The sequence below is a fragment of the Nymphaea colorata genome, chromosome 9, assembly GCF_008831285.2.
Source record: "Nymphaea colorata isolate Beijing-Zhang1983 chromosome 9, ASM883128v2, whole genome shotgun sequence".
Classification (NCBI taxonomy): domain Eukaryota; kingdom Viridiplantae; phylum Streptophyta; class Magnoliopsida; order Nymphaeales; family Nymphaeaceae; genus Nymphaea; species Nymphaea colorata.
Genome location: NC_045146.1, coordinates 15,763,952 through 15,782,531, shown reverse-complemented (window position 1 = coordinate 15,782,531; position 18,580 = coordinate 15,763,952). Strand labels below are relative to the sequence as shown.

Sequence of the window (18,580 nt, the reverse complement as noted above, 5' to 3'; positions counted from 1 at the left end):
TCGATTCCTTTCGTTTCCGACCCGACTAGCTTCTTCCTCACCATTGTCAATCGGAATCGAACCTGTCGAAATGGAAGCTAGATGAATCACAAGGGTGAACTGAGATTCTTCTAGAAAGACAGAGTAGACGTCTCTAGGTTTTCCGTGACGAATGGTCAAGAGCAACTTCAACGCGTGTTCGCTCAGTTTCCGGGATACAATGGCGGCGCCAGTTCATGACCACGTTTTCAATTTCTGGCGAACCAATACAGAATTATGCTTTTTCCAGTAGTTAACAAGTAAATGAAGTGGAGAATGCAAGTGGTCATGGGGTTTCGAGTTGCAAAAGCAAGAATTGGATGAAGGGAAGCAAACTTCAGAAAGCCGAAGCCAGATTTCTTGCTAGCTATAACTTTTTCGTTTCGCAAATCTTTACATAATTTGAATGAAACTATGAAGCATTGTTGCAGTTCAAGGCATACGAATTTTCACTGGACGACTAATTTCCTTTTTGGACTTCGGATCTGGAAATGTCCCTACAATTTTGTCAAAATGCAGGGCATCCATCTACCGCGATCCCCTTCGCAGTAGGGCAGGTTGCTAACTCACAGTGCTCTCCTCCAGTTCCCCACCAATCTACACTTTTTCCCTCCATGGTGACGGTGAAGTACAGTAGCACTCCCATGAAAGCGACCCCTGCATCAAGCGCTGCAGACAGCACGTAATTGTACTTCTGCCACCACGCCTTCCGGTACCTGAAAATGAAAAAGTTGAAGATCGTTCCGACTGCGATCCACGCATTGTAGTTCAGTGGTGTCGCCGGCGGCATCATCGCAGTCGCACCCAACAGAACCGGCAAGTTTATCAGAGGGATCCATGTTTGCTTGGGAAAGGCCTTGTGCAGAAGCCATACGATCACCGGCCCAACTGCTCCACCGAGGAAGAACCAGTTAAGTGCGGGGTAGACACCAAGTGGCCCAAACATCCTCTTCGGCCCAACGAGTCCCCAGATCACGGACGCGTCGAAGAAGACACGGTCGTTAGGGCATGTCCATGGGCTGCCTTCTGGCAATTGCGACTTGTCACATATGTGATCAATGGTATCGAGCAACCACCATGCCACCGCAATGTTCACAGTCCCAGCTACAATTGTTCCTATGAACTGTTGCATAAGATTGAACCAGTAAAATTTAATAAGTTAGGAGAGAAAACATAAATTGTTGAAAATGATTGGATGGTAGCAATGGCCTCTTTGGATGACAATAGAACCATGTTTAAAGCTAGTTCATCTAGACTTAAGCTTTTGTGCCATAATCGGACTTCTGCAATGTGATTTTAGTGTCATCCAGACAGGGTTGCTATATATATATATATATATATATCGTTGAGATCCAGAGATTACCTGAACTAAGAACATGGAGCGAGGTGGAATTTTCATATAGTGCCCCAATTTGAAGTCACTAAGAAACGCAACGGCCTGGCTCATGCTCATGTAGCCGTATACTTTGAAGCACACGTTGGCGATGGGTCTCCCCGGCAATATGTACCCCATTGCATATTCTGTTATGATGTTCAGCCCTGGTGTCTGTTGGGTCAACATATATACCATCACATATATCTTAATACTTGAACTTTTTGTATTTCTCGAGGAAGACTGAAGAAATTCTTAAAATAATAAAATACTAAAGAACATGAATACACATACGAATATTAAAGAGAACGTTCATTTTTTAAATGCCACTAATATTCTAGTAAAATATGAACATAGGCGAGCTAATAGTATCACATATTATCTTGCTCTAGGTCTTTGCGATCAACCAATAAAACTGTGATATTTTCAAAAACTTACGCGTTTGTGTGTGCATGTAATCATGGTTTCACGATTCATAGCAGCCGAAGTTTTTCCGTAAAAGAGGATAGCGAACAAGAAAAATCAAGTAAGTCAGACCTGGTTGGTCGTTGCAGTGATAATGCTTATTGGCAGGGTGAATACAAAGGCCATGGCGCAGGCGAAGAGTAAACCCCACCATGGCAGCTGGACCTGATCTTTCATGGTAGTGCAGAGGACTAGGGAGACGGCAACTGTAGCCGCCATTAGAAAGAAAAACCACCAGTTTGGTATGTCTGGATATTTCCTCATCAACCTTGTGTGGATATCAGCCTTCCCTTGCATCGAAGCACGGCTTCTTTGCCATATCTCTCTGAAAACATAAACCGATTTCGTAAGACCAAAGCTTGGTTCCCTTGCAATCTGAACTTTGACAGAGTACCGGAAAATGGAAAAAAGGAAAACGAAGGTGACGATTGTATTCCAGTGGAACAAAAATGTTCAAATTTCAAAAATATTCATTCAAATATGCAATTTTGTGTGGACATAAATTTTCAACTGTTTGTTTCTGCTATTCCTTGAAAATCAAAGGAGCTCTTGTGGTTACCTGCCATAAAACAGTGCAACATGAGTTATGGTGGAAGCGATGGTGGCGAATCCGAAGCCGTAAGTGAGAGCAAAGAACATGCTCATGTGAACACGGCCCTGAACATTATACGCGGCCTCATCGAGCTCAAACTTGTCATTGATGATTGCTGTATAGTTATAGTTCTGTCCATACTTGGTGAAGAGATCCGATGAGAACAAGGGGAAGTTCTTGGCTTCATACAGATTGAATCCCCAGTAGCTCAAAGGAATGGAAATATATACAACAATGACGAAGCCGATGAAGATGTTGACGATGGCGAAAAATGGTGAGACAAGGGGACTGAACATGAAGGCGGCAACGGCGGACCAGTCGAGGGTGAAAGCCCCGAGTCCAAGGCCATTCATCCCCGAGCCGAGCTGCTGGGCAATCACTGATTTGGGGAAGGCCCAGCACACCCAAGACACGGACGTGAGTGTAGAGAAGAGGTAGCCCGGAAACGTGTAGTACGTAAAGCTGCAAACCAGCGCTATTATAAAGAATTTTCCTCTTGACATACGATTGTCATCTTTCTCATGCAACGCCCTGAATGAACAAAAAGCATATCAACTTCAGTTTTCCTCGATATTGTTGCTAAAATTGGTCTTTCGACCGAACCATCTTCAAACAATATCGACAGAATCGGGTGAATCAAAGGGATACAAAGATGAAGAAAATTTGAGAGATTTGATAAGAAAAGGTTAATCAATTTGAGGTGTGTAATTAGCAACTAGTAAATAATAAAAAGGTATAGAACGACTACAAAATATTTAGATATTGACTCACGAATCCGCAGAGCGGGCGTCTCATTTTTCGTTTCCGTTCAAGTATCTCTCTCTTTCTTACCTGAAGACAGAAACCTGAACAAGGGTGCTGGGCCACCACATGTGTGCGGGTTCCACTACATATTTCCTTAGAAGTCCTGCCCATCCGTATCCCAGCACCTGCAGTAATAAGAAAAAATTATATTCATTCATCAATAATTGCACCAAGTTTGTTGAGCAACATAACACTGCATAACATAGAATTCTTTAAAAAGTTAAACAACCCGATCAAATTGGTGAAAGGTAAATAAAGATAAACTTAGAAAAGCTACTTCAACATGTAACTTAGGATTCATCTGTTGACCAAGTGACCGCTCACCAAAGTCCATCGCCCATAGATAGGGCGGGACCAAGGGGGCCCGATAGAGTTTGCCTCTTAAAAGGGCATGGCAAGCAGCGGGGTCCTCATAGAGTTTCTACTTCCCAGATCTAAGGAAGGAGTCTTTCTGCAACTATCATCTGAAATGTCTCAACTTTTTCCGTTTCAGAGTTACGTGCAGTAACCCCTCTTCTTCCTACTGGAAGGCCCTCCATCTTCAACCACGCACGAAGTCCAAAGGGTTGTGGAAGGTCTACCGACAAACGGAAAGGAAATAGGCATCTTTCTTGAAACAACCCGCGGCTTAGCTCACCCTTACGCAGTTACGGTTGAACAACGATCTAACTAGAGCTCCTCGACCTTTAAGCCCATTAGTGAATGAGTTTGAACCCGAGCTATTTGGTTAATTGACTCGTTTAAATAATCGAGTTGAGTTCGAGCTCAACACGTAACTACCAAGCTGAATTCGATCCTTAATTGAGTTTGTCATGCCATAATCGAGTCGAGCTCAAGCTCAACACTTAACTGCCGAGTCAAACTTAAGCTGCTTCCGTCAACTATTCTCGAGCTCGAGCCAAGTCTAGGTTTCATTAATAGCGAGCATGTGTTCACCCCTAATCGCAGTTCATGGACCACTCAAATCGTATAAACCCCCCGCCCTGCGCGGCAGTGTGTGGTCCCTCCAAAGTCCAAACAAGACCAGGACTTTTTAATTTTTTTGGAAAAGATGATTTCATTTTTGTCCGTACAAGGGACTGAACGCTCGTAGAATTTTGGATATTTTTGCGTCAAGTATTGAACGGTCGGGTTTGGGAACAGCGGCGCTTCCCCCAGTTACCACTTAAAGCTTGGCATAAACCACATTCAGCAAAAGCATAGATGAATAACAGATAGTGCATTGTTTTAATCTTGGCATCAAACGCTCAATTCACTGCTTGAACACCTTTTATGATAATGACCCCTTTACCATGCAAACAAACTTAATCACCTTCAGGCTTCAGTGCATTAATATAATTTCAAATTCATATACGGCCAAATCTCAACTTAAGGCCTGTTTGGCAACACCCTTCGGCCGTTTTTGAGGCGTGGAAACTGGGTCTGAGAAACACAGTTTTTGTCACCACCCCCTCACCTTTTCTTCTTTCGTTTTGGTTTTAAGAACGGGTTAAAAAAGGCAGGTTTTCAAGCAACTAAGTCTTGTAATTATGTCCTGCAAACACAAGCTTAATATTCATGGATATGTTACCAAGAAAGGGTTTAAAATAATCTTTACAAAAAATATATCTAAACTCTTAAAAAAGTGCAGAACTAATTGTGAAATGTATAAAGAAATTGACCGGAACATTCACAAGTATACTAATTGAAAGGATCTAAAGGGTCTCTACCAAGTGCTGTGTACCAAATAATGCATATTGTTTTTCAGCGGGAGAAAAGTACCTCCTGCATCTTCTTTATAACGTAGAATAACTTTTTGAACTCAAAGTGTCGGCAACAAAGTAGTAGCAATTCTTTGAACTTGAAATTTTAGCAGTACCCACTTTTTCAATGCTCTTTACGAATTGCGGAAGAGGGCGATGCTTATAACAGAAATTACGTTTAAAGAGATCTAATTTATCTGGGGCACAAGCATGCATAAGGTCGCACTACATCTAATTTCAAAAGATGCTTTCCGATTTTCAGTTAAGCATCTGACATTTTCTTGTGAAAATATCAGACGCTATTTGGTAAAGATTTCTCTTTAAACGCAGTGTCCATTGAATGATACTGATGGACGAAGAGCGCGTACCTGTGTGGTGATGATAATGAGCCAACCGGCGAGGAAGGAGATGTTCCTCTTGTAGAACGCCTTGATGATGTTGATGATCCCGACGGCGTAGGCCGAACCGTTGCCGAAGGCGTAGCCGGCGTTGGCGAAGATGGTGATGAGGACGTGCTCCTTCATGCTGAAGGGCCCGGGGTTGAGGGAGAACTCGCCGAACCAGGGGAGGCGGAACTTCCGGGAGGGGAGGACGGCGGCGAGGAACCGGCCGGCGGGGAGGGAGGCGACCTGGACGGAGATCTGGGTTATGACGAGGGGCTCGGTGCGGTAGGCGAAGAACTGGTTCATGAAGGACATGGCGAGGCAGGAGAGGAGACCGATAAACCACATCCTGAACGTCCAGACGGGGATCGTGGGGTCGTCCGTCGTCGTCACCGTCAGGCGGACCTGCTCGATCGGCGAGTCCTCGTCCTCCGCCTCTTCCTTGCCGCCTCCGCCCTCCTGCTTCTCCCAACCCGGGAGCTCCGATTCCCTCCGCGTCATCTCCGTTTCCTTCATCTCGCCCCTCTCGATCCTTGCTACTGCTGCTGCCTCTGAGTGAGAAGAAAGAGGACGATACTCCGCAGAATCTATAGAGAGAGAAAGCGAGAGAAACAGGGGCCATGCGTGAGCCGCTTTTCCATTTGGATAGGCGAGCGCCATTCGCCATGGGGCCCGTTTATTTGACAGCTGGATGTTTTGACTGGACTCAGCGAAGGCGGCCCCCGTTGGTTTCGCGGCGAGAGAAGACGGCGGTTCTTCCCGCTCCCGCCGACCGGTTTCCTGGAAATCCGGCGTCCCCAAGATCATCCAAGGGACCCAAAATCCCTCGATATTTCATATTTTGTGTTTATCTCTTTCAAATTTCTCGGAAAGCATCTGGAAAACATGGGGAAAAAAAAAGCACGGTGTGTCACGACGCATCAGGTGTTTCGTAAAATGGCTGGATTCAAGTATCTGATTTACACTAATAAAATTGTCTCTCGGACTTTTTGTCTTACGTTTGTACGTCTCATGCGCCGACAACCAAATAAAAGAATCTTACTGCTGGCGAATTGATGCAGATAATTGATCATTATTTCAGGATTAAGTTGGGGAAAAAAGTGCCACAATTACCTAATCAATAGAAAAGCCATGCATTAAATGTTTTTCTACATTTCAATTTAATGCGGCTGAAACGTCACCAACAAAATCTCAAGTTCCCATTCTTTTAGAAAAGAAACTAACAAGTTCCCAATCTTTTAGAAAAGAAACTAAGCAACACTTGTGTCATAGAGGAAATGGTGAACTAATCTAAAGAATGAAATCTTGAAAACCCTGAAGTCATTTTCTCTCTCTAATAGCATTAATATTTTGGAAAAGCCGTGGTCATCTAAACTTTCTATAAAAGAATCAGCACAAGGCTAGTGATTATGCTAAGGATGCAAATGAGTCGGATCTGATGTGTCGTGTATGATCTGGATTGAACTTCCAATCGATCCGAGTTTTTCTGAACCCGATTCATTTATCATAGAACACAGATTTTCGCAAACGTAAAGCAACCGGCCCTTGGAATCTTTATGTGCTTCCTTCTTGTCCTTGAGGAGCTATCCCAATTTTAATGAGAAAAAGAAGGACATGTCCTGGTCCTTCCAGGGCACGTCCCTTTCTCATGGGAAAGGGATTCCTCCTCTATTGCACAACAGAGAACTTTTTCTGTTTCACTGCGTACCAAGAAAAGGAGCTTTCTTATGAAAGAGTATCGCTTTCTAATATCTACTTCATATTAGCTGTCTCAGATGGTAGGTTGGCAAAAAGGAATTCCCACTTCTGTTGGTGCTGAAACTGAAGCTGAATGGACCAGATAAGGTAGAAGTGTACTCTCCTCTTTTTAATGCATTTAGTTGGTCAATGTTTGCTTGCAACTTTGATACAGCACCTCCGGCGACAATTTTGACTACGCCGGTGGGGCTTGTTTCAGACCAGTGATAGTGACTGTTAGAAGGGCAGTCAGGTTTGATGCCCATATGCGTCAACCTCCAGCACAAATCGATGCAGCTCTAGACCCTACGAAGAAGGAGGGAGCCCTGAATTTTCCTTTGTCACCAAAAAGGAAGCATGAACATGAGGGACCTACATTTTGTCCAGGATAAGCAGCAGAAACCTCCACCAAGGCTGGAGGTTAGTTTCCAAAAGAAAAAAAAACGTTGGCAAGTATCAGTTTCACAGCCACACTGTTTTTCTAAACAATCCAGCATACCACTCCAGCAGCATGTAGATTAGTGTGCTGTTGGCGTTAGATGCGGGTTTGGGAGGTGACTCTTCAGCCATTCATGAGGAACCTTTCCTGCAAGGTGGTAGATTCTATAACAAATGTGTGCCGACATCCTGAAAATTTCTTGCAAACACAGACCACCATTATGGCGAGGTTGGCCGATGCGATCAGGTGGGATTTGGTTGGTTTCCATTGTCATGGTTCCTCTTTCCTTTTTTCGAACAAGGGTTCTGTAAGGTTCCAGGCTTCCACCGATACTGATGCGATGTCCAGGTTCTGAAACATGGAACGGACTCCTGAATCAATTTCTTATGAAAAGGCACCTTTCATATGAAAAAGGCTGAAACACGCTCGCTTACGCCACATTTCTTATACTCTACCAACTGGAAAAGCTGTTCATATGATAGAGTTCCCTTCAAGGAAATTGTTTCCTCATGTGAGGATGTGCATTTCAGTCTCACAATATTTAGCATTGGCGCCATTGTGCTTTTCTGTAATCGCATGAGAAAAAGAGCCTTTAAATGAAACAGAGACTTCTTAAATAACAATTCGGCTTCAAAAAGCGCTCTCCAACTTCATTAAAGATGAACTTTAAGCATTCACGGGTAAACTTCACGAACAAAATTCATGATTTTCGATAAATTTTGATCCTCCACCTCTCTCTCCCTCGTGGGTGTGGGTCTCGAAAAGACCACAGGAGAGAAACCCAATAACATACAATAATATTTTGGTAGATCTCTACCAGCATGTTCTTCCAAGAGCGAAGTCCAGTTTGCCGTTCATAAACGTATTCATGCCGAGCAAGTTGTCTAATCAAACAATCCATCCTGACGACCAGCACAAAAAATAATTTCACCGACTCATGCGATCTTCTTGCTGCAGCAGATTAAATGAACACGAGAGTTCCCATTAAATCCAGGTGCACCCAAAATTTTGAGAAAGGCAACCATAGAACGGAAGTCGGACATAAAGAACTTGGATTTAAGTGAGAGATTTAATGGAACCCAAATCTGTTTAATTGGTAATTAGTTAATGATCACATTATCAAGTATCAAGTTTCACCAAACCAGCCAAGAGTATAAACAGCTCAGGATAATTAAATCCAAGTCAAAACATGTGCTAAAGGATCAGATTTCATCTGGCCAGATGTGAACTTGGATTTAGCTATTCATGTGATTCCAGACCAGATTAGGCGAGGTAATGCATAGATACAATTTAAGCCCACTTGTTTACAGTCTATATGGATGTATAGCAACCTAAGCTAGAAAAAAGTATATGAATCAACAAAAGTTGGTACAAAGATTGGTGAGTGGTGACTTATGTTTCTTTAGTTCTGAAATATGCAAGTGATGCATCAGTTCAAAGAAACTCAGCATTGGTAGCCTTTTAGTAGGAATTTTCTTCCCAAATAAGGACAGAGTGTAGAGCCAATATTGAAGCTTAAGAGGCTTACAAAGATATTGCAGCCAAGTCTCTATCAGATACTAGCCATATCACCATATGCCTGGTGAGCAAGTTGATTTGTGACCTAAAACTTAACAGTTTGCTGGAGCTCACTTCTTAGCATAATATAGTAGAGAGCTATGTGACACGGGTACATCTAATTTCTACATGTACCCGTGTGTCGATATGTGGGTATGGCGACATGGGTACGTGGGTACAGCTGCATTTTAAAACATTTAATTATATTTTCAAACTTAATTTTGTCTCTAATTTTGATTTTTCCCTTATTTTATATTTCCCTTCCACTAAGATTCTATATTTTCCTCCCTTTTTTTTCATTTTGAAAATGTTTGTGGATTATAGGACTATTAATGCTTTTTTTTTTATTTCGTCATTTTTGAGAATATAAAATTTTTCATACCCGCATACCCACAATTTTCAAAATTGCCATGTCCAGACCCGTACTGTACCGGCACCCATGTGACATAGGTAGAGAGAAGAGACTAGCATGACTCAAGTATCATGTGGCTACTCGTGAATAGGATGGTTTCTTCATTTTTCCTAAACCTAACACCCAGTTCAGTACAGTTCATTGAATCACGGGTACCTCTTTCAGGCTCAAAATTTCTTCATCATTCAACACTGTATCAGAGCTCATATCTCATATGTGAGCACTTTAACTTCACAAGGACAGGACTGAACAAATAATGCCTCAAAATTCTATTTCTTTCCAAAGTATGCATGTGCACAAACACAAAAAGACGTTCCATAGACAAGGTTCAACAGCTAGGAAGTTATTGAATCAATTTAAATTTACAATAAGATTTCAAAAAAGAACCATGTACCATTCATGAGAAGATTCTCAATTAATCCTTGTACTTCATTGTCTCCTTTTCAAACCCAATTGTTGGAAATTGCTTTGCGTACTCCTCCACATCATGACGGAGCTTTTGAATCTCAGATTGGAAATGTGCATCTGTTTGGATTGTGGCCAAAAAATCCTTCAACTTTGTTCCTGCACATAACATAACAGTGAGATATGAACCTTCTTCGCACAAAAGAATCTGGCTAAGAGTGACATTGAAATTCAAACTTGTCCTTTTAAGAGATTAAAAAAATGCAAACCTACAATGGAAAACAAAAGGAAACATTAAGAGACAAAAACATCCAAACGCATGGAGCAGGATACCATACAAGTATACAACCAATGTTTTAACACAAGAAGCACCAAGAATGCCAGAAGCACATAACACATCTAAGGAAGGTTCTCCCTAATGCAGATACACCTCCATCCAGGTATATTGCGGTCAATGGATTCACAACTATGTGCATAAGCCAGACCAGGTCCTTACCCTGTGGACCTGTGGGAATGGGGAAGGGCCTACATGGTTTTATTCACCTAGGCTAGCACCAATGCCTCTAGTTCCAAGTTGTTATTTCCACGTGTACAGACCTTTCAAGAACTAAGAAGATTAAACAGATTACAGACCTTTCGCTGCTGCCTTAATCTTTTGAGCTAATTTAACAGCAGCATCAAAATATTCTGCTACTTTGACAAAATCCTCTTCCATGAACCCTCTAGATGTGAGAGCAGGTGTTCCTGATCAAAACAAAGGGCATTATGAGGCTGGATCATCATGCAAGAAAACAAAAGATTAAGGCTTACCCATTCGAATGCCACCGGGAACCATGGCAGAGACATCACCGGGCACTGTATTTTTATTTGCAGCAATATGAACCAGTTCCAACACCTTTTCAACTCTAGATCCATCAATCCCCTGTAAAAGATGGAATAACTATAAAATACCTGAAAAGTTAAGTGCGAATTACATTGATACGTACTGCATATGTGCACACTCGATAGACATTATATGTTAAGTACATTTGCGTATTTGTACATTTCTAAATGTGTGCAGCATTTACTTTTTCTTTTTTATCATCATAATGAGTATCTAGCTTCGGAGTCTCCAAAGGCTAGTTGAATTAGTTATTGGGCACTCCTAAATCCTAATGGGTATTTAGCTGCTTCCATTTTGTGCAATTGAAGGAAAACCTCACGAGTTAGAATCTTAGACAATGAAATTTAGCATTCATTTTGTATGGATACAATAAAATAAATTATTTCATAATTGCTTGAACATTGCCTGCTAATTATATCCCATCTAATTAAGTTTGCTATGGGATTTGTTAGACTATCGCTGACCTTTTCAGCGACTCTATCACATTGACTCCCTAATCTGACATGGTATTAGGCTTGGAAACTTCTGGGTTGTGTATAAGCATCCAAAACATATGGGAGACATGTTCATCCTTCCTTCAGTTTCTTTGTCATGGAAGACAAAAGGACCATGATAATTTCCTATAAGCCCAGTCCACCAATTATTATTTGACTTTCAAGCAGTTAAAGCTTAATTAATGTTTATATCATCATCATCAGGATCACCAACTTCACTTACCCCAAAAGTTGCACGCGATATTATATCCAACCAAAAGGACTAACAATGTTAACTTGCAATGACAACAGGTAAAAATAAATTACCTTATTTTTAAGATTCACCAAGACAAGATGATTATCTGTTCCACCGGAAACAAGCTCGTAGCCTTTCTCCACCAAACTCTGGAAATAATCCAATTTCAACGTTAAAAAACACAAAGCAACTTTTGAAAAACCATGAAGGCTTGTCTTTTATGAACAAATGACTGCTAAGACAGTTGACAAGAGCACTCCTGCATAGGGCTGCACAACGAGTCGAGTAAACTCGACTCGAGCTCGACTCGTTTTTTATACGACTCAAGCTCGAGCTTAAATATAAACTCGAGTATGTTAATGAGTCGAGTTCGAGTTAGTCGAACTCGACTCGGCTCGACTTTAATCTCATTTTTTATTTTGCGTTTTTAATTTTCCCTCTTTTTTTCCTTTCACCCACACGCAGCTTAATCTTATTTTTTTTGTTTTCAGTTTTCTAATTTTCCCTCCTTTTTTTTCCCTCTCTTCACCCACTCAGCCACGTTTCTTTAAACCTCATTATTATACTCCACTTTCTTTATTATACTTTTCAATCAATCAATCACTTTTTCATTTTCCGTCCCGTTTTTCTCTTTCCTCACCACTCATGTTCATTTTTCCTTCCCTTTTTCTCTTTTCCCAACATGCTGCCTTTCCTCCTCCCCACGTCGTCATTTCCTTCTCTTTTTCACTTTTGACAACACACTGCCTTTCCTCATCCCCACGTCGCCAACACTTTCACCCATGCATAGCCCTCGGTTGCAGCGAAAAAGGAAGGCATTACCGAGTTTAAACGAGCCGCTCGAGTCGAGCTCGAGCTCGAGCTGACTAAACATGAGTAGAGCAAAGCTCGAGCCGGCCGAGCTCGAGCTCGACTCGGCTCATGTGCAGCCCCATAGTACTCAAATGTCAAGGACAATGAGACAGCATGCAATACCTGAGCAAATTTTGAGCAATTTCTAAGAACTTGTTCTTGGTATGCCTTGTATTCTGAAGTAGTGGCCTGCAGAAGTAAATGAAGAAAATGATGATTTTGCTAGAAAATTTAGATTACAATGTGACAATTTTTCAAATTGCTAAAACCAATGTTAAGTTTTTGCAATAAGCAGTATGAAATCGAACAAAATTGTTACTGAAAAAGTTGAGTATTGGTACAGTTGAGTCCTTTCTAGAAACAACATAAGTTTAAAAGTTAAACTATTGACTTAAGAAAATAAAAGATGAGTAAACAAGACAAAAGTTGATATAGGTTTGGGACTGGTTAGATACACTAGCAACACCTTGAAAGGAACAAAGATGCAAACCTCCTACATGGAAAGACCAAAACTCAAATATGATCATTAACAAGAGAAGTGCAGCCAAGGATAGGCTGCAGGATACAGCAACAAATAATGGTTCCTGCAGGCTCGCATGCTGACAATCTTGTTGGCATTTCATCACAGGAAGAAATTAGATGAATTTGAAGGATCCTTATGAGAGCCATTACAGGGACGAGACCCACTAGGATTTGACATGTCCTGATAAATGAATATGACAAGCAATTGCAAACCTGAGCATCATAATCCATGTCTCAATTGGACTAGATAGTTCCCAAATGCTCCGTGAAGCATAGTCACTAATAACATTTCAGAGTTTTAAACGGCGAGACTTTCAAAGATTTTAAAAAACTAAAAATGGGGGGAAAATAAAATAAGTGAGAAACTAATAACATAAACATCAAAAGATAAGTTGATTTGCAACAAATAAAAAAATAGAAAATGAAAAAAAAAAACTGTTTGGCATTAAAAAAATGAAAAAAGTGAATTTTTCGTTTTTAACATTTTTTTTCCAAAAAAAACGTTTTTTTTATTTTAAACAGCAATTTAATTTATCATGTTTTTTTAAACATGTTTTTTGTGACACTGGTAGGAAGATAAAAGAGGAAAAAGAAAACATATATTAATCATGTCTACCTAGTCAACCAACGAAAGAACATAATGTAGAGAGAGTCAAAGGATGGTGATTCAAGCCAATCACACACACACACACACACAGAGAGAGAGAGAGAGAGAGAGATTATCATTGAGCAAGTACGCCAACCTGTTTGAGTGCAACAGCTAAGCCAGCAATTGTATGATTATGTGGACCACCTTGAAGTCCAGGAAAGACAGCAGCATTGATTTTCTCTTCAAAATCATACAACACCTTCATGAATAGAATTCAGAGAGACAAGTATGAGATTAGAAGAGATGATTAAAAGTCATGATTACCTGTCAAAAGGGTATACAAGAAACAATAAAATTGTTGAGACTAAATAAATAATTAAACAAAAAACAGATGCATCATTCACCTCTTGCCCTTGTTTATTAACCTCCTTAACCCCCTTCCTGAAAAAGATCATGGCACCACGTGGCCCACGAAGTGACTTGTGTGTTGTTGTGGTGACTACATCTGCATAATCAAACGGGGAGGGGATAACACCTGCTGCGACCAACCCACTGATGTGTGCCATGTCAGCCAATAAAACAGCTTTTTGCTTGTCACAGACCTGATGGTTTCATTTTGAAAAAAAAAAAACTTACAATTAATTTATGTTCTTAAAAGTTGTGATATCAGGAGTTGAACATTGATGAAATTTAAGAAACAGAAACTTGCTTTTTTACCTTACGAATACGCTCATAATCATAAAGACGTGCATAGGCACTTGCACCAGCAACTATAAGCTTTGGTCTAAAAAGTACTGCACTTTTTTCTAGCTAAAGAGAGAAGGAAAAGATAAGATTCATATTAGTGAACAAATGCAACCTTCTCCAGCCAAACTTGCAAGAAAATTCTTAGCCATTGAGAACTAGAAAACAACCCATGAGACTAAACATACTTAATCAGTGACCTTGTCGAACTAAGTAGACAAGAACAACCGCTGAGGCATGAATTGATAACACAAATAACTAAACTTCTAAAGAAACAATGATAATCAGGTACCTGATCATAATCAATGTAGCCAGTCGTCTCATTTAACCGATAAGGCATTGTTTCAAAAAATATGGAGACAGCAGATATCTTCTTTGTGTCAGTCTGGACATGTAACACATAAATCATCATGTGCAATATAAGAATTGTAACGTGAGTAATGAAGCTGATACATTAGCCATTTAGGAATTCTTTGGCAGAAAAGAACCAAGAAGAGCAGTCTTCCTTACTAATGAAATATGTTCTAAAAATCTCATTTCTGTCCTATATAATCAGTCCTATATAAATGAAAGACTTGTGGCTCCTTTTGCTCTACCATAAGCCATCCCTAATAAAACTTCATTTTTACAGCAAAAAGGAACTCAAACACTGAAATTGACACCATTAACCCTCCATTCTATGAAATTCCCTTAACTAAGGGTTTGTGGTAACATCATGAAAAGAATGCAAGTATTGCAATATTAAGAAAACACACATACAGACATACATGTGCATCTCAGTTCATTATAGTTTTGAACCATCTGTTACTATGATTTTTTACCAATATTAGAACATAAATGAAATATCTAAAACAGGTAGTAGCGCCTTTTGTGATCTATCCACCTGATATAAGGAAGGCACACAAGTAATCCAGTAAAAAAATTGACCTTTTCACCTTTTCATGCTGCAGCTTAAAAAAAAAATTGTGAAGAGAATTGACAGAAATGGACTACAGTTGCCAAATCTAGTGAACTGATTCATGATTTGGGTGCACATAAACTAATATAAGGGCATTTCTGAATTAACAGAGTAATACATGAACATAAAACTACAAAAAATGATTCTTCAAAGCCAACCATCCATCACTTAGATGTTTAAAAGAAAATATCATCTCCATTATATTTTTGAAGAACAGCAACAAATATGAAACTATGCAAATATTTCAACCAAACAGGATGTATGCCAAAAGTACCCAACAGGTTAAGTATACACACCTGATAACCATGTGAAAGATGTCCACCATGAGGAAGATCAAGTGCCATGATTCTTTCATGGGGTTTAAGCAATGCAGTGTACACTTGAAAATTAGCAGGGGATCCAGACAATGACTGTACATTTACTGTAAAAGGAAAATGTTAGATGAAAGAGACTATAACTAATCTGAGATTAGAGATTGCTAACAGAGTAAAATCAATTTGCTAGTTCCAAAAAAACTCCCGATCTGTCAACAAAACTATGCAGAATCCATCCCAAAAAATGACCTTATAGCAGCTGTTGAACAGAAGAATGATACTTTTTTGAAGGTAAAAGATGTGATTTCTGCCTCACTAAGAGGAAAAAGTGTGTTTAGTTTTTTTTCCTTTTCTGAAAGTAGGAGGACAGGGTGGGGTTTGTGTAGGTGAGATTTGAACTTGCTAACAGTGAGAAGCAGAGAAAGGAACTCATACAAGGTCAAAGAAGGAAAGCAAAGTAAATTATCCTTTATTTAACCTTTTCCTGCTCAAGAAGACATGTGAAGCAAGCAGATCCTAGTATGCTTCCACAACAATTCTTGGAAGACTGTAATTGCATGACTTGATATGCTAAGTGAAAACTCAGATGATCGTCTAAGTCCAGCTAGATCATGACCAAGTAGAGGGCCATGCAGGCACTGACAGCAACAAAGGAGAAAAAGAAGAGGCACTAACCTCCCCATTGTTTTGGATCCAACTGAAATGCTTCCAAAGCACGTTTTTGACACAATGATTCTGCCATGTCAATATACCTAGAGAAATATAACAACACTGCCATGTCAATATACCTAGAGAAATATAACAACATTGCCATGTCAATAAACCTAGATAAATAAACAACATGTGAAGACCAAAACGGAGGTGTCAAATCGACTCTAACAGAAATTTTACCAAACACTGCCAATGCATAACAGTGGAAAGGGGCAGAGAGAGAGTGTGAGAAGAAGTTTGAATTCATATGCCATCTCAAAAGCAACATAAAAAGGAAAGAAGTTTTTCAGGCTCCTTACTCGTTCCCACCATAATATCTTGCACCAGGATAACCTTCACTGTACTTGTTTGTCATAACAGATCCAACTGCTTGCATAACTGACACTGAAGTGAAATTCTCAGAAGGAATAAGTTCAAACCCCTGAACAGATTGACATGATGTTATCTCTTCAATCATAATATTTCAATTAAAATATTAATTAAATTAAAAAAAAGAGTTTGAATTTTGAAATAGGAAGAGGTGAGAGAGAGAGAGAGAAGTAAATAAATAAAATGAAAGAGGTAAGAATTCTCTCTCCGACCAGAGTAGCATTTTCCTCATCAACTATGCATTATGCAGAACCAGCAAAAAATTACATCCTAACAAGACAATCTATGCAAATATTGCCCAAATGATGCATTAGAAAAACAATTCTTGGATACCAATCAAGTATTTTTCTTTCGTAAACAGTCAAACAGGTTGTGTATGTAGAATATCTATTCCACAACATTTGATTCTTTTGCCCTTGGTTGGTTTAAGAAGTTATTTAAAGAAACACTATGACGTGCATATCCAATACATTAAAATTGGAAAAAAAAGGAGTTCATGACAATAACTACAAAAGAAAAAGTGGGATAAGAGATCAAAACGTCTGATGTACATAAAAGATAATGAGGGAAATTTAATAAATTAATACAAGAGAAGAGCAAGAGGTGAAAAATTGAACGGACAGGTCATGAGATTCTTCGAATGAAAAGCATAAACATGCATTAGAAATGAAACTTGATGAGTCATAGCTGCCCAAGAAAATCTTCAGACCTGTAAATTACTAATGCATGATAGCCATCAGCAGTTTCCAATCACAAGCACCAAAAGATCCACAACAAGGACAACCTTTCATGTTGACGATAGTTTGTCAACCAAAATAGCTAAACCTCATAGTTAATAGAATTCAATCCCAGATAGAGTGCAACTCAAAGAACTTCGACCAACAAGTATCACAAAGCAGTTGGCGGGAGCTCTACCATTGCATTACTCTGTGACGTCAAACATGAAGACAACGCATTCAAGTCCCCAATGAGTTGCAAGAAAAATAAGTTTCAACAAGTAAAACACTGCAAATCAAGAGCTCAAACAACGAATATCTCAAATCAATTTATTGGAGTCCTTCTGTTGCAGTGCACTCTGATCTCAATCATCAAGACGATAGATTCAAGTGTTCATAGTACACGACGGTCACAACAAGAAACTGCAGCATTGGAATTAGATAAGCTGCAGAATGGAAAAAAGTGAACTGTCCAGCCACCTTCCATTGTCTCGCTTTCTCGAGCTCGATAATGTCCGCAATCTCCGGATCTACCTCCTCAAGCGGAGCATTGAGTTGCTTAGTCCACTGCCATTCAATTCGCACAAAACCAAAATTTAAAATAAATAACAAAATTATATCACCTCTCTATCCATTTTAATGAACCAAACGAAGATTCTACCATAAAACAACAGATCAAATGGGAACCTGAAACTGAATTAAAAAAATACAAAAGAAGGATCCTACTAACCGTGATACGAGATTTTTCCTTCTCAAACGCAGCCTGATCGGGAAGAGATGACTGACATAACAAAAAAACGAGTTACCAATCTAACAAAAACTTTCATGTCCCATCGAGCAACACAACGAGAGTGAAGAACCAAAACGGGAGATCTTCACAATCACCAATAAATTGAACAAATCTGTATGTTTCACCGTTCTCGTTTCTGAGGGGAAATTGCATTAAGAAGATGGTGGGAACGAAAAGAGAGCTATAGTCATGTGCACAACACAGAAAACGAAATAAGAGATAATCTTCATCCCTGAGGTGTCTGTGAATAAGAAGAGTAGGATCGGTGAACTGACAAATATTCTTCATAGATGCGGTGGTAACAGTGAGGATGGGATACCAGAGAGTAAACGGAGCCTCCATTGAAGGGTGGCCGACAGTGCTTAGCGGACGTCGATAGCCTGCGGAGAGCGGCCCTCACCATCGCCATTCTCTCTCTCTCTCGCTGGTCTCAAACTCGTGTCAGCTCTGACGCCGAGTGTCGGTCGGGAAAGAAAA

General features: G+C 40.0%; 2 protein-coding genes across 3 annotated transcripts; both read right to left on the bottom strand.

Moving 5' to 3' along the window:
* Nucleotides 1–334: 334 nt before the first annotated feature.
* Nucleotides 335–6,171, bottom strand: LOC116260026 (oligopeptide transporter 4). The gene is made up of 6 exons (XM_031638088.2): nucleotides 5,362–6,171; nucleotides 3,279–3,376; nucleotides 2,415–2,978; nucleotides 1,928–2,180; nucleotides 1,382–1,564; nucleotides 335–1,141 (listed from the first exon to the last, which is right to left on the bottom strand). The coding sequence occupies exons 1-6, from the start codon at nucleotides 6,034–6,036 to the stop codon at nucleotides 527–529; spliced, it is 2,388 nt and encodes a 795-aa protein (XP_031493948.1). The 5' UTR covers nucleotides 6,037–6,171; the 3' UTR covers nucleotides 335–526.
* Nucleotides 6,172–8,201: 2,030 nt separating this feature from the next.
* LOC116260027 (serine hydroxymethyltransferase, mitochondrial-like) lies at nucleotides 8,202–18,580 on the bottom strand. 2 transcript variants are annotated; one of them, XM_031638090.2, is made up of 16 exons: nucleotides 18,423–18,580; nucleotides 18,044–18,094; nucleotides 17,794–17,880; nucleotides 16,528–16,649; nucleotides 16,193–16,269; nucleotides 15,500–15,624; nucleotides 14,538–14,630; nucleotides 14,219–14,311; nucleotides 13,906–14,103; nucleotides 13,656–13,760; nucleotides 12,514–12,579; nucleotides 11,610–11,687; nucleotides 10,737–10,848; nucleotides 10,560–10,670; nucleotides 9,916–10,085; nucleotides 8,202–8,503 (listed from the first exon to the last, which is right to left on the bottom strand). In XM_031638090.2, exons 1-15 carry the CDS (start codon nucleotides 18,510–18,512, stop codon nucleotides 9,937–9,939), a joined length of 1,557 nt encoding a protein of 518 aa, XP_031493950.1. In that variant the 5' UTR covers nucleotides 18,513–18,580; the 3' UTR covers nucleotides 8,202–8,503; nucleotides 9,916–9,936. The 2 variants fall into 2 exon arrangements, with proteins under 2 accessions (XP_031493950.1, XP_031493949.1); XM_031638089.2 differs by lacking the exon at nucleotides 8,202–8,503 and having other exon boundaries at nucleotides 9,768–10,085.

What these genes read in the sequence shown, in the direction of transcription:
- LOC116260026 (XM_031638088.2), bottom strand. Translation starts at nt 6,036, where the DNA reads ATGGCGCTCGCCTATCCAAATGGAAAAGCGGCTCACGCATGGCCCCTG. An exon ending in GTTCAGGTTTCTGTCTTCAG is followed by an intron (nt 2,979 to 3,278) that starts GTAAGAAAGAGA and finishes TTGTTCATTCAG; the next exon opens with GGCGTTGCATGAGAAAGATG. An exon ending in GTTGCACTGTTTTATGGCAG is followed by an intron (nt 2,181 to 2,414) that starts GTAACCACAAGA and finishes TTATGTTTTCAG; the next exon opens with AGAGATATGGCAAAGAAGCC.
- LOC116260027 (XM_031638090.2), bottom strand. Translation starts at nt 18,512, where the DNA reads ATGGCGATGGTGAGGGCCGCTCTCCGCAGGCTATCGACGTCCGCTAAG. An exon ending in ATTGCTCAAAATTTGCTCAG is followed by an intron (nt 11,688 to 12,513) that starts GTATTGCATGCT and finishes GATTATTTCCAG; the next exon opens with AGTTTGGTGGAGAAAGGCTA. An exon ending in TGGTGAATCTTAAAAATAAG is followed by an intron (nt 10,849 to 11,609) that starts GTAATTTATTTT and finishes CATCTTTTACAG; the next exon opens with GGGATTGATGGATCTAGAGT.